Source organism: Dermacentor variabilis, chromosome 2 (assembly GCF_050947875.1).
Source record: "Dermacentor variabilis isolate Ectoservices chromosome 2, ASM5094787v1, whole genome shotgun sequence".
Classification (NCBI taxonomy): domain Eukaryota; kingdom Metazoa; phylum Arthropoda; class Arachnida; order Ixodida; family Ixodidae; genus Dermacentor; species Dermacentor variabilis.
In genome coordinates, this window is record NC_134569.1 from 99,098,023 (window position 1) to 99,113,940 (window position 15,918).

The window sequence follows — 15,918 nt, forward strand, 5'->3', positions numbered from 1 at the left end:
TATGACCCGAGTGGCCTGAACGCATATACTAGTGCGCGAAGTAGTACGAATGACCCTTCCCAGAATTATTGCCAGCAGTTTCCAAAGACGCGACCTTGATGCAACCCGATCCACTTCGATCGCAGTGTTGCCACAGCATTTTTGCCCGACTGCAAAGCATGCACTGCCGCAGCTGCTCGCCCCACTCAGCCGTATTCTAGTACACTCTTGTCGCCATTTTGACCTGTGTCACATCGGCGTGCGGCGTGGCTAGGTGTGCGGCATGGTGCTACCGTAATGGCACCAAATAGGTGATGCCACTATTGTTCCGCTTTCAAAGGTAAAGTTGTGCTAGCCACAGAGGCATCGTCAAACATTCAAGCCGGGTGGAACTTCAGCATCAACGAGAAAAACATACGTTGTTGGAGGGAGCAATGGGAGACACTTTTTATGTGGGCCACAGTGACAGTGATAATGAAGATAAGCACGCGATAACAGAGAGGAGCTGTTCACCGAGATCGCACCGCATTTCTACGCATACAAGCCGTGCCGCACTGTCTGTGCATGTGTGGGCATGCAGGTGCAAGCTTGCACACATACGCAACCGTGCGAGGCTAGCAGCGATGATGACGTGGAGTGAGCTCGGCATGTTCATATTAAATAAATGTATTCATTTTGGGAATGCTGTCCTCACTTTCTTGTTTCGCCCGCATTCAAGGTAATTTTTTTAATTTTTTCTGGCTTTGGACATTCGGGGGTTGGCTTAGAATCGGGGCCAGCCTAGATTCGAATAAATACGGTACTAATACATTACCATTTTATGTTTGCTGGGCAAAAAACATTGATATCCCATTTTGATTGCATGGCTTCCCACCGTGTTGGTGTAGTGACTTTGGTGTTGCACTGCTCACCGGCGAAAAAATAGTCTGGATATGCGTGCAACTGTGAAATGCATTTCTTGAATGAAAAATGCACACCGCGGCCGCACTGTGAAGGAAGTCGCGAGGCCTTTGCTGCTGTTAGTGCTAATCAGTCACGAGATGACGAGAATTGCAGCCTTCACACTACTATCTTGCAAAATAAAAACGATTTGCCTGTTCTTTTAGTAAATAAAAGCATGTTGCCTTCATGAGCATTTGTTTCAGTTAAAACTTGACCTAACAAAACCCCATTTTCCCAATTTCCCGATCTAACGAAGAAGTTTCCGTTCCCCGGCAAGCACCCATGAGGTTCAGTGTTGTCATCAGCTCGAATTAACGAAACTAGCTTGCATTAAACCTGATTTAGCGAAGCTTTTCCAGAAATAAATGAGTAAAAAAGCTGCGATTTCGTTCTAATTTTGACACAGCCGGGCTTTTCTTCAAGTGTGTGCTCTAAAGCTGTCGCATTAAAACATCTAGGCACCCTAGTCATGGCCCTAGCATTATTTTGACGAGGCAGCACGCCACACCCATGCACGGTACAACGGACGCGGCAGACCAGATGGCGCTAGGGGCGGCAGTATTTGGCCCCCCTCGCAGACTTTTTACACGTGCAGCCGTGGGTTAGTGGCAAATGCAATGCCGCAGTACCATTTGGGTGTCGCTATGTTACAATTTTAGATTTCGAAGGACCGAAAAATCCCTTACTCGATTTTACAAACTTCCCGATTTAACAAAATAATTCGAGCGTGGTCATCACTTTGTTAAATCAAGTTTCAGCTGTATTTTATTGATGCGCTCCTTAATTCGACATTCAGTTAATGACATTTTTTTAGGTCTCGTGCAATCCAAATTGACACGGTTTTACTGCATTCAGGTTGCAGTTGAAAGCAGTGATTGATTTGTCACTGGTGTGGTAGCTCAGTCATGGAGTACCTCACATCGGGTATGGCTTAGATGTTCCATGAATTGTAAATGATGTCCTTCAGCATCCATCTGTTCTTGTTTTTCAGTGAAGCTGTCACACGAAAGCCCATTGCACTACAACAACTTCTGCTCGTCGGTTGTATCTTTGTCGGCCTTGTATGATAAAATGGGCTCAGGGGCACATTGTGTTGAATAATCAGCCAATCGTTGCCGTTGGCATCTTGGTAGTCTCGTAGTTCATGTTACCATGCCTTGAAGTACCGTATTTTTGCATGTATAATCCACCATGGCGTATTACCCACACCCCTAAATACAAGAGCCCAGAAGAAATTGAAACTTCCATGCTTACAATTGGCAGAAATAACTGCATACAGCAACGCTCAAATCATTGCAAAAACAGTCTCCACTTGCAGATGTGTAACTCGTCCACGCCGTACGTATATCTAACGGCTCGGTCACCCCGTTCTTCGGTGATGCTGACGAAGCTGGATTCACATGCTGGACATTATGGCAGACGAATCAGTCACATGATATGTCACGTGAATCGGATCACTTCGCAGCTAGCACTCGCGCAACAGTGGATGACATTGTGAATGGTGAAGCCCTCGCATGGGCAGTGGCAACAGAGACGTGACAGAGCCAAAAATCCCAACGGTGATTTGGCTCACTGCCGTGTTGCGAAGTGCTTCACGTGGACTGAGGGAGTGCCGTAGGAATGGGTGACATACGAGTTTGCTGGCGCTGCGTGCGCTATTCGCAAAGCATTGAATGCGAAATGGTGACCTGTGAGAGGAAGAGAATGGGCCACCATGAAAGAGGGGCTAGGGAGCTTCAACACGCAGGAGTGGGGAGAGGGGAGGGACCCTAGGAGATAAAGAATGTTTTTATTTTGGAAATTTATTGCAAGCAAAACACGAGACCTGAAGAAAGGGACAACATGAAGCAGCTTGTCCCTTTGTTCCTTTGTGTTGTCGGTTGTGTTGTCCCTTCAAGTCTCGTGTTTTGCTTACGGTAACTTCCCAAAATCGTGAATCACCAATTGGCCTTACACCCACACACTGCTGTTAGATAACGAAACTGAATGATGGAGAACCTTGCCTTGAGGTGTGACTTTGCAGCAGTGTGGTGCGCTTTGCCGTGAAGCTACACTTCAAAAAGGAATTTGCATATAACTCATTCCTACTTGACTGTTAAATTGTTAAAGATCTTGATGTGGGTTATACGTGCAAAAATATAGTATGTGAAGTCAGGCCACTCTGTCTCTTTCTGCTGGTGGCAGGGCACTACAACAACTTGCGCTCGTCGGTTGCAACACGACGCTGCAACAAGACTTCGTTGGCAACATGATGTTCTTAAAATGACACCCCTCTGTAACGCAGGGGTTTTTCAGTAAGTTTGCTAGCCGTCAATGAAACATGGCTGCTACATGGTTCACGGTGCAGTCCGGACAATGCCCTGCCCGCTTTCCATTTTAAACATGGCGTTGCAGTCGTATACTATGCACATTTTCAGCAATGCCCCGACATAGAGCTACTGGTGAAGTTGCAATACAGTACATGGCACGAGCATTTGCAGCAGTGCACGTCTGTGCTCTTTCTTTTTTCGAGGGACTTGCCTTTGAGATGGGACCGCGTGCTCAACCTTTCCAAAATGTTCCCCGGCTAATCCGCTAGGACAAGGTGCAAGTGCCACTGCGCCGTGAAAAAGGCTGATTACAATTTCCTTGTTGTCTGTTCCTTGTCTTCCACTGACTTCGTATATCACTGTGCCTGCCACAGTACAGCAGAACAATGAGGCTACACCAACTAGGCCCTTTTGAAGCCCTGCTTGCTTTCATACATTTCTGCTGGGTAATCATTGGGCCTGAAGCATATTGCATGGCACTATGCTAGGCATGCACAAATATGTAGGCAAAGTAATACGTCTGCTTTCTTGAGCAGTAAACTAGTAAGTAAGCACTCGTATAGTCATCTTTCTTGTTCTCATTTTTATTACTTGCTTGTTTCCTTGCTATTCATCGTAACCATTTGCACATTTATTGCTTCCCCCAACCCCCTTCCCTTTCTCCAGCTTGTCACAGAGCAGCCTAGAGGCGATGAGCAGCCCTGAGCAAACAGTGCCACAGGACATGGGCGACTCCCTGTCGAGCAGCAGTGGCTCCCCTGGGTGCCCCTCAGTCTTCCACCAACACCATCCGTCTTCCTCCTCCGGTGTACGATCACCCCTAGCACCCGTTGTCTCCATTGACAGCCCTTGCAACATGGAAGACTCCTAACTCTTCCTTCCCACCTCTCCTTCTGTTTTACTCACTCCTTAGTTACATGCTCCACCTCCTTAGTTGTTGCCTTACTTTTTCCCCAGATTTCATTCCCGGTCACTTCCTGCCAGCTAGAACCCCTAGATGTACACTTCTGTCCAGACTCTTCTAGACTGGGGCCAAGGTTGCACACTTCATGTTAAGAGCCTTTGTTTAGACTGTCTTGTTATATTCAGAGTTGTCTTTTTGAACTGTCTTGTCAGGTCCTTGACAGAAATTGGCACTCTGAGGCATTGAAAGTTCGTTTGCAGACCTGCGTGTCGCTAGCTGCAGACCTGTAGTCCACGAGTACACATATGCATAAAGAAGTGTGGTCACATTGTGCGTGCTATGAAGAAACATCTTAGTCTCCAAACATGCTTGGAAATGGATTGTTTATGTGTGCATGTGTTGCATTTGAGACACACAGCCACATTCCAAGCACACTTGTAACACAACTTCAGGCTTCTGAAGGCTGCAGTAAAGGCTCGAGACATAGCATGTAATATTAGCCCCATAATTTCATGTGCTTCACACCCGACTCATAAAAGATTGATTGAGGGTGATAGCACAGAGTAGTGAACACGTCTGTGGAATCGCCAGGTTCGTCTTGAGCATTTGCTGTCTGCCTCTGTTGGTTCCAAGTACTGGTGATGCCACTGAAGGTGGCAGAGAGCATACATTCTTCTGGCTCTGTTTGTAATCTTTTGATAGAGTACGAAATGAAGTGTACAGCCCCCCCCCCCCTCCACCACCCACCCTTGCCCATTTCGCCCACATTCTCTCTTTCCGCTGACACGTTGATGATGGTGTTGAGAGCAGGACTTCCTGTGCTTCCAGGCAACCTGCATATACAGGGTGAGTGCATCAGAAAAAGTACTTCATAACTCACATCCTTCATAACTTGCACCCTTCACTCATGTTGTCTCCTGATAAAGAGGCAACTTGTTTAGCTTTGTTTTGTGCAGTAACAGTCAGAAATTTGCAAGTACACAAGTGCATAGTTAACAGTGGCACAAGTGCTGTTCTACCAGAGCTGAGCATGTAATTTTTTTTACCACAATGCCTTAAACTATTCATTGTGTTGAAACGAATTAACTGGTTATAACTGATACAGCAGTTCAGTATACTATGCACAACAAAAAGTGAAGTTTAAATTTTGAAAAAAAAAATGTTGCAGTATCAATCAATCATTGAGCTCAATTGTCTAAATACTGTAGCAAATTCAACAGCTTTTTACTCATCATCTGATAATTGTAACTTATTATTCATGGGAGTATCTACTAGTTAGTGATTAGTGTATGTTGTGAAGCAGGTTATGCAGATTTATTACGAATTTTTAGTTCTGTCATCCAATTCATAAAATTCAAAGTATTGTCGAGTGAAGAGTTGTTTTCTTTTCCCCTAGTTCAGCATTGTTTAGAACTGAAATCGGGATTCAGTCTCCATGTGTACAAGTTTGCATGGACCAAAAGTTGTTTAATACAGTTAAAGCTTGATATGAAATTTTCGATATAACAAAGTATTTAACTTTTTATAACTTCTTGCACATAGAACACCATGCATCTTAAAGCTCAATATAATGCATTGTTACACAATTTCAATACAGTCAACTTCCGTTAATTCGATCCTTACGGGACTGATGAAATCATCAAATTATCCCACGGATCAAATTAAACGAAAGGCAGAAGAAAATGGCACTATTAAGTGTCCAGTTGGTGGTCTCATATATGAGACATGCATGGTGGGCAAAACGAGAGCTCAACTTGCGACAGAAATGTCAGAAACAGCTCTGAATGGCTGCCAGTATGCTTATTAGGCATCTAGGTGCTCATACTGTAATTGGAGACATCGGGTGTGTGCCTGTATAGTTAAGAAACTTGTACTATGTCCCATGACAGTGGGTCCTTTGCATTCTTGGTATGCGTCACAATAAATTGTGTATGCTTCGGCACGTAGCATGGCTGTATTGCAGCAAAGCTGATCATTCAAGTTCGAATTATTTGGCGAAGGCTAATTATGGACATTGAAATAACCGAAGTTTGAGCCCATAATGTATGGGCGTTGGCCAGGAACTTCGTTCGAGATTGAATTAACTGAAAAATTGGATGAACTGGAGTTGAATTAACAGAAGTCTACTGCACTCTACCTTGATGCACAGGAATAAACTTTTCTAAACCACTGCAAAATTTGCATAAGATGCAGTATTATATTCGCTTGTGCAAGGATATTAAGAGTAGGTGGAACGCAAGTGAAACATACACAAAGAACCCCGTATAAGTGTTGAAATGAACTGTGTGGCTGAGTGTCAGTGCCCCGTTGAATGACAGCTTGCACTTCTTTCAAGTCCACACTAACATGGCAGTGGCCACCTGTAGTTTAATCTCGCAGTGAATAGTCAGCTAAGAAGCATTGGCAGTTGGCCACATTGCTTTAAAAACAAGAACAAGAAACATAAAGGGATGAGGATCATTTTCCAAGGGAAAAAAAAAAGAATGGGGTACTTGTTTCATTTTTATACACAGATAAAACTCGGATCTAACGAAACCCGATTTTATGAAGTTCCCGATCTAACAAAGAAATTTCCAATCCCCCAACAGGTACCCATAGGGTTCAGTTTTATCATGAACCCGAATTAATGAAATAAACTTGGTAGAACTCGATTTAACGAAGTTTTTCCTGAAATAAATCAGTAAAAAATGGCAATTTTTTTTCTAATCTTGACACAGACAGGTTCTTCTTCGAGCATGTGCTCCAAAGCTATCGCGTTAAAACATCTAGGCGCCATGGTCACATCCCTAGCTTTATATTGATGAAGCTGCATGCCGCACCCATGCATGGAACAGCCGACTCAACTCCACCTCGGTAGTAGCGGTGGTGGTTGCTTTCGTTATTTCGTGGTTTATGCGGCAGATGACTGGATTAGCGACAAATACAATGCTGCAGTAGCTTTTGCGTGTCGCTATGTTGCAATTTTAGATTTTGAAGGACCAAAAAATTTCTTTCTCGATTTTACGAACTTCCAGATCTAACGAAATAATTCGACCGTGGTCATCACTTTTTGAAATCTAGTTTCAAATGTGTGCGTGCGTGTGTGTGCGTGTATGCGTACACACACAAACAAGGAACAGCTTTTTCAGATGCTGTCCATCATCCTGTTACTATATATGATGACTTTTCTGTGACATTTGGGAGTTGAAGTTTAATTTTGTTCGAACTAGCATTCAAACGTGCCCATGAGATTGGATTTGACAAGCTTTTACTTTCATTTGCAATTGTGCCTGAGATACATGTGTGTGTGCAAGTTGGATGTCTGTGGCTGTGTCGGACATCTCCCCATCATGCGTAAACTGTCACTGTATGCGCTAAGGTGACAGCTAGGTAGTCACTGAGCTCACCTGTCCACTAGACTTTAGGGCTGCGACTTAGGTACAACTGCACATTTTCTCCATAATGTTTCTTCGACTTTCGTCGTGAAAATTATGTGTTCTTCCTATGAAGCTGCGTACAGTAAATGCAAACACACTTGAAGCTTGGTGACACTGAAGAAAATGTCTTGAGAGCAAGGAATGTGCAAGAAACATGGGCCACAATTTGTGAAGAATGGGCAGTTTGTGTCTGCTTTCATGATTTTCACCTTTGCCCTCCCCCCTCCTCTTAAACTTCTATGCTGTTCTTTATTTTCAGGTTGCCACCTTCAAGAAAGAAGTACCCTTTCATCACTGGGATGGCTGTCGACCACCTGCAAGCAAACCGCCTCACGCGTCATCCAGTGCCTCACAATGTGTGCACAAGAGTTGACAACGAGCACTGCCTTCGGATATCCAAGCAAATGTATACTCCGGGTTTTTGCTTGTGTCGTAGTTGTTATTTATTGTTCGAAAGAATTCCTTTTGTTTATGCTTGAACTTCGACTGTGCCCCCTTGACTTTTTTTTTTCTGCTCCTGGTAGAGGGAGACCAGTGTCGGGAAAACTCGCAAAACACTACAACGAATGCTGTTGCTGTAGATCCTTATGCATATCCGTTCTGCAATGCCCTGTTGCACCCTTGACTGTTGTGCAAAACACTTGCTTCAACATAGATGGAGTTGTACATGCTGCCACTTGCAAAAATTGTGTGGCAACTGCCTCGATACTGGTTGGTCTGCAAAGCAAACATTATTGGGTGGCAGAAAGTACAGCCATAAAGGTACAGCTCGAAATATCCCTGGATCGTGACTTTCCTGTCGTCGTCTTGGTATAAAACCATTCAGGTCCGTTAAGAGGAGTCGTTGTAAAAGTGATTAAAAGTTGCATGGTCCGTCTTGCCTGGCTATATTTTAACCGCATTAGCTCTTTCTGGATGCTATGGCATCCATAAGAGCAGCAAGCAATGCCACAGGCTTTCTGCAATTTGCTTGAGCACCAAAGTTGGATCAGCATGTATACCTGGTGACAACTTTGTGTGCGGCACTCCTATAGCCTCAACTTGATGCTCACTTTTAGCATGTTAAATAAAATAATTCCTTCTTTTTCTACAAAACAAAAAGTGCTCAAGAAGGAAACTTGAAGGGATCAATAACCTACAAGCATGGCAAGTCTCTGCCTGAAGCAGTCATTTCAAAAAGTTTACTCGACGCAGAGGTTTCCCTTGTTCGTCCACTGTTTAGCCATTCTTTATCAACATTTCCATGTTTAACAATGTGTTTTCATTTGACCTAAGCCTAAATTTATAGCCAAAGAAAGTGTGTGTGCAAAACAGTTTAAGGAACACGACACCGACTTCCCTTGCTTCACCATGAATTTGCAATTGTTCAAATACCGTCATCGCATGAGTAGGGCATTAAGGCTTTCATGGTTCAGTGTTTGTTGCTATAGGAAGGCGGCAAAACTGTTACGAAATTTCTGGCTAAAGCCCTTCTGTTTCTGCTATGGTGGCATTGTAAGCATCAAAACTGAAAGTGATGACGGTGCAAAGCTAGTTCCGACCGCTCCGCAAATTATATGAGTGACCTTCTGAAAGTAAGTTTTGTCATTTATTTTCACATGGAAATTTTATTGCCAAAAAAAAATACACCATGGCATCATGAACTATACACCTTGCACTGTAATTCTACATAGTCACCACCAACATTGAGACATTTGTTGTAGTGTGCAATCAGTTTGAAGAAACCACTCTGGTAAAACTCGGTGCCCTGCAATGCAAGGCCCAAGACATGACCTCTTCACCATGAGCGATCTGTAGGTGTTCATGGATTACGAACACACTAGTCCCACATGCCCATTCATCCCAGATAGCAGCACACGCTTCCACTGGCGACCACGTTGTCAGCACATGTTGTCTGCCATTGTGGTTTGTACTCGAATGATTTTGAGCAAGCTGGTCTGCTGCTACTCTCTCTTCGGCGCTCTGCGCATGCGTCATTCACTTTCCGCTGACACTCCTTCCGTCGTTGAAGCAGCAACGGCCATGGATTCTTATAGCGATTGTTTGTTTCACCTGGGGCACCATCTTCTCTTTTAAAAAAGAACGATAAAACTTTCTTTCGGAACACCCCTCGTACGTGTGAAGACGCTTGACCCTAGAGTACTTCCCGTTGCTGCTGCAGAAAGTTGTTTCTGGTGTAGTTCGGTGCAGAAAATCTGGGTGCAAGGCAACTGCTGCGAGGCCTGGTGGATTGTGTGATTGCTTGCTGCTCAATGCTCTTTTCATTGTTGAAAACAGGCAATATGGGAAGATGAGAAGGGGAATGCACTAGTCTTGTGGTGCTGAGCGTGACCAGCCGAAACAGTTAATGCCTACAAAGCAAAATGTCGCATCACCCTGTCTCATTTCTTGTAGTGTGTACAAACAGTGGTAGAGCATGTGTGTGTTCTGTGTGTGTACATATATACATATATAGATATATATATATATAAATATGCATAACTGATGGTGGCATGCCTATTTCTTTGAAGAACTTGTTTGTGTGACACAGTGTGCTGAATGCTTGTAGGTGTCTGGTACTGAGGACACGTTGGGCACTGTTTTTACAAAATATTTTGCCTTTGTTGTGCATGTGCACCTCTGTCAGCTAAGACCATTAGTTGTCTGGTACAACTTTTGGCTGACTAACATTTGACAAACATGAGGGCAGTTATGTTGGTATTTTTGCTTTTGTATAGCTACTTGTACAGAAAGAACAGCAGACCTTGGGTCAACTTCTTTGTTTTGGTCACGGCTGTAAGAGCCTGGTTTACAATATGTTATGCTCTGTATAGTAGTGTGTTCCTCAAAAATGACAAGTTTCTTGCCTTTATGCAACTTTTTTCTCTTCCCACATTTGGGTTCTCAAGAGTTTGATGACATGCAAGAATTGGAACGGTCTGAAGGCATATATGGTGCTTACTCTACTTGACTCTACTGGTAGCCTTCTTCACAACCAACTTTCTTTCTTTATTCTTTTTCTTTTTGAACACTGGAGCTGGCTGGAAAAAAACATATTTCCTGCGACTCCTGTGCAGCCAAGTATTGTATTGAGCGTTGCTTTGCGGCGGTCACGAACAAAACTGTGGATTGCAGCTTTCGGTTCATGTGCCATCTGTGAAAATTCTTTGCTCTCTTCTGGCTCCAGTGTTTTGCCAACTTTAGCGTTTGGGTGATGCCTTTGTGATGTGTCGGCATGGCTAGACAATCTAAACTAGCGAGTGCTAAGCAGCTGACAGGCGTCAAATGTAACTTGGCGTCTTCTCTTGTGCCACTGCTATGGCTAAGGCACACAGGTGCTTGTGCTACCTCGGCACCCATACAGCTTGTGCCAAAAATTTCTGAGGCCATAAGATGCCGAACTTCCACAATTGCCATGCTTGTGTAGAGCAGGTTCTCTCTATGTTTGGTGCTGTGGTTGGTGGTGTTATACTAATAGCATTGAACCTTCAGTTTCACCATGACATCTTAGGGCATTTCTTAAGGCATAGTTCACAGCTAGACTGCTTCACTTATTCCTTGATTTGTCCAAAAGATCAAGACAAGCTTGTTGGCGATCCACACAACTTTTTCTACATTGCAGCCAACACACAAGTGAGGAAAAGCAGACAATGAAAGTGCCTACTTTGTTTGTTTTCTATGTGTTGTCAGTGCTGTAGAAAATGAAATAAAATATGATTGTGCTATTAAATGGGGCACTGTATGTGCTTAACTAGCTATTTCACCATGCAGGCTTCATATTGCATGCATGATGCTTATTTCTCGAATCATCCTTCCACGATTCCTCTTATGCAGGTAGCACTGACAGCGTTCATGAAAGCATGGCATGACGGGCACTATAGTCACTAGGAAATGCGGCAAAAGAAAAATCAAGTGCCTTTGGCAGTGGCATTCACAGTGTGTCATTAGAGAAGGTATGTGAAGGGGATTCAGATTTGTGCTTATTTGCAAACCTATGTACTTATGTAAAAATGCAGCAGAATGGAAACTTCCAAATTGAACACGATTTGTTCGATCTCAAGTTGACAGCTGTTTTCTGACTGTCATCATGTTTACAAACTGAAGGTTCAGTGTTACCATGGTACAGCTCTGCACAACTGCAACTTTTGGAACTGGCTTGCCTTTACTGAAGGCATCTGAAGACTTGAATCCACTCTTACCGCTGTGAGCATTGTATTTGTTTTTCTTTAACTTACATTGAACACTTTGGGCTTTTCTTTTGGTGTGTAGTGAATTCTGGTAATGCCAAGGTTTCTAGGGCATTGTTATTTATTGCCACAATGGGCAGTCGATCCGACGTGTTTATACAGATATCAGTTGAAGCGTACTTCACTAGCCAGTTCCCTACTCCAAGTTTAAGTGGTAAGAGCTGTGAAGATATTGCTGCATAAATTTTCAAGCCTTTCCTTTGCTTTGATTGTTACGATTGTTATTATGTTTGGTAGACATGATTTACGTGCCAGCCCTATGAAGTAGTATCTCGCGAAGGCCACACCTCGGAGGTGATGGAAGAGCACAGTCGTAGAGTAGGGTTAGTCCTGGATGTTGCACTGAAAACCCAAAGCTTTGTCTTTACCGTGAAGTTTATTTAAACTCTAAGTTATTTCTGTCAGGGCCATCAACCTCTCTGTGTTTCTTGCACTTTTGCTGTTTTGCCTGGAAAAGAGAGGGTGGATAATTTGTTGTATATTACCTTCTTTAGTCCTAAGCCGTTGTGATAAGAATAAGAAGATATGGTGTGTCTGTTCATGAAGTTTCGAGGCATTTTATCAGTTTTAAGATACAGACACAGGCAAAGCAATATTGGCTCTGCAAACAGCAGAGCTTTGTGGCAGGTGCTATAAGGATGCGTGCAGATTTGAAGTGTAATCGTAACTTTGTTTGGCAGTGGCTAATGGTGCATAAGGAAACGACGCCTATGTCTTTGACTTATTTTTGCAGACTTTGGTTTAGTTTCGCATTTTTTTGCATCTGATAGTTGCATCTGCACACCTTTCCAAGGAAGCCATAAATGTTGCGATCACAATGGGATGGTAACTTGCATTGCAAGAACGAAGTAGGTTGAATCGCAAGGCTGATAGAATGGCAACTATACGCATACCTCTTGCCCTCGTTTGACATTCTGGTCATAAGGGAGCATCTGAATGTTGTTATAAGCAAATAAATTAGTTGAACTGCAGCTGCAGGGTTGAAGGATTCTGTACTCTGCCGCTTTTACGCTTTTATTCTAGCAAAACTGTTTGTCGAGGCATGTTAACTGAGGAAGTGTGAAAAATTGAACAAATAAGACAGGCTAGGACAACAAGCACTGTTTACTATATGAACACAAGTGAAAGCAAGCATATATCTGATCCGTGACACGTTCTTGTCTCAAGAGATGTGTGCCCTTTGCTCACGTTTACTTTTTTTCTCTTGATGCAGCTGAATTTGCAAACCAATTGTTCGTTAAAAGCCAAAAGTAAGCGTCTGACCAGTCTGCAGAGCAGTAGTGTTTAATGTGTTAGTATTCTCATCCTAGGCCAAACTGGTGCAACATTTCTACCAAACTTTCATTATATTTCATGCTTAGTCACAGTCTTGAGCAGCATTCTGCCTTTGTTGTCACCAGAATAGGCTGTTGCAAGCAATGTACGACTAGAATAGAATAGGGTGAAATAAAGGAAATCACTACATTTCATGTTAGTTTGCAAGTGGACAATGCATGTGAGTGAAATAAATTTCAGGCAGTAAAGCTGCACAGGAGAATTTACATAGGAAAAATTGGCAGTCAAAGGTATGGAAAGCAAACTAAATCGCACTGGTAAAAAAAAAATCTTGACACTTTTGATTTTTGTGTCAACACGAAATGCACAGACTGCATGTTCATGCACCAACACAGGTGCAGTCTTAATAATCTTAGGCTAGGTGCCTGGTTTTAATCGAATTTTTCTTTACCCATCAGCATTGATTTCCACATACATCCATTCTTGACCATGGGTGCATGTTCACTGTTCTACATAAAGCTCATGTTAGAGATATCGCCTTTACTTGGACTTCAAGTACACATCTGTGAGCAGTGCCTCTTATAATGTGCATGCCTGTCTGTCCCTCGCAGAGATGATTTGGTAGACCTGAAAATGTGCGATGTTTTCTGTGTTAGCATGGAATGTTTTCTGTGTTAGCGATAGGTGTTTCCTGAGGGATGTATTTGTAAGCGTGTAATCTTGTTAAGATTCGTAGCCATGTAGATTTGGAAATGCAAGCTGGCAGTGCGTACCAGAAATTTGTGCAGAAAACAGCTGTTCTTTGTAAATTCCACTTGTGTGTTAAAAATTTGTGCCCACCATCACTTTGCCAATAAGAATGAAAATATTTGCTTTTTCGTGCCTTATCACATTTAAGAGCTCTTAAAACGTCTCTTTTTAGTCTTAGCTATGCTTGTTTCTTTTGCATTTTATTTCTTTAGGGTTCATTTACTAGCAGGTCTCTTGTTGCTAACAAACACTTCCACTGGCTAACTGTATTTTTAAGTCTGCAAAGGCACTTTGCAGCAACATGAATAGAGATGTGTGTATAATGCAATCTTGTTGCTTTTTTGCCATAGTTATTGTTTCTTTGTCACCTAAGAACAAAATATTTATATTTACCTGCAATGGTCTCCTTACTTTATGCTTCCCCCATTTCCTTTAGCTCTCCTGTTTGTCTTTGCCACAACAATTTAAAAATATGTGCTAAAAGAAAGTGCAAGTCAAATGCAGTTGTACAATTCTCGTTAGTGATGTCTGGCAGATTGAACTTCATGTGAACATGATATGCACAGTCTGCACTTCAGTGCGCAGACACCACAGGGCATCTTAAACTTTGGTCTATTCGGCTAGATTTCTTTTGTTTCGTGTATTCAAAGATACCACTAATTCCTGGGGCCAGATTTTGTAACAATTCCTTCTGTTGATAAACGTTCCTTGTCATACACTGCTGAAAGGCCGTTGCTGGAAATGGTGGCAGCATGGCAACGTGCGAGCCAGTGTTGATGTGCGAAAAAAAAAAACAAGAAAATCTGGACCCTGGTGTGCATTTCAAATGTCTAAATTAAGTTCCTCAAGCTAGCAGAGGGAACTTGTCATGGCTGTCTGTTTGTTGAGCTTTGCTGGTTTTTCTGAAATCATACCAGCATCTGAAGCTGGGCATTCATGAGTTCAATTCTGTGAATTGCTAGAGTACTGCAACATCTTCACAAAGAAAGTACATCTCCACACATATAGAGCTTTGTTGAATATATGGAGTTTATCACATGTGTTTGGTAACCTAGTACTGTTGATGAGACTTGCTGAGATGTCCTTGTTTATATATATGTATGTATGCTATGCGAGAAATATTGTTTTTTTTTGATGAAAGCTTCTCTGATGCTTAGTCTGCTTGTCAAAGCAGCCACAATTCATTATATATACTGTACACACAGAATGAGTGCTCTTTATTTGTATATTATGTAAACATATCAGGTGGATTGCTCGTTATTAGGCGTGCAGCCAATGTTGATGCACATTCATGCGCAATTGTTTTTGCTGTCGTCTCAAACTGTAGTGCTTATGCACTTGCAAGTGCATAAAGATGAGAGAGCACCTATTAAAATTTTATCCATTGATCTGCCTGCTTCACTTTTGTTTTCTTTTGCTGCTAACTGTGCACTTTGAAAGTTAGCATACAGTTTACATACATCCTGTTGCCTTTAACTTATACCAAGCATACCAAGAAATTTAGTTGTCTGCTGTGCAAGAATGTAGCCAGCATCTAATGCAAGATCGAAAGATTTCTCTTCATTACGCTGTCTTTGTGAATTCTTTTTCCAATTACATCTTCCAGAAACATATTGAGGAGGTGCAGCAGTTGTATAATGAGAAATAATGCCTGTGACAAATGGGACACTTGATTGCGATCGATCCAGATCGAATTTATCGATTGTCATTGGCTCCTTTGCACAAGCTGAAGAAAAGCCAATCAGCCCAATTGCGATCGAATGTGCTCGTATGACACCTGTATTAGGCCTTCATGGAACACACATATTCGTAGAACTTGGCTAGTCGTGAAGTGTGCCACTAATGTGTGAGTGCAGTTACTTGGCTTTGCCCCAAAAGGCGAAGCATTGATAGCGATATCAAAGTATTAGACATCTATATGAAGTAAGGTTCATAGTGTTATAGGCCGTATAAATTGCTGTGAACATTCAGTTACTAATTAAATTGACAAGCATGGTAGCGCGCATAGGCAGGCATGAACTAATGTCATTCGATGACCGCGAACACTCGCTGGCGTGATGAGCGCCGGCAGCGGATAGCGAACGCTTCGTTCTGCCCCTCGCTTCAACGCCTCCGAA

At 42.7% G+C, this 15,918-nt stretch overlaps 1 protein-coding gene and 1 long non-coding RNA gene across 4 annotated transcripts in view; one reads left to right on the plus strand and one right to left on the minus strand.

Moving 5' to 3' along the window:
- LOC142572371 (P2R1A-PPP2R2A-interacting phosphatase regulator 1) overlaps window positions 1-15,189 on the plus strand; it is a 46,413-nt gene extending 31,224 nt beyond the window's left edge. For all 3 annotated transcript variants that reach the window (XM_075681449.1, XM_075681451.1, XM_075681450.1), the window contains 2 exons: window positions 3,897-4,980; window positions 7,810-15,189. In XM_075681449.1, the coding sequence (XP_075537564.1) occupies window positions 3,897-4,101 (205 nt within the window). In that variant the 3' untranslated portion in view covers window positions 4,102-4,980; window positions 7,810-15,189. The remainder of the gene's footprint in view (window positions 1-3,896; window positions 4,981-7,809) is intronic.
- Window positions 4,898-15,918, minus strand: part of LOC142572374 (uncharacterized) — a 55,163-nt gene continuing 44,142 nt past the window's right edge. Inside the window, exon 3 of the long non-coding RNA XR_012826058.1 lies at window positions 4,898-4,967. This is a non-coding gene — a long non-coding RNA (uncharacterized LOC142572374). The remainder of the gene's footprint in view (window positions 4,968-15,918) is intronic.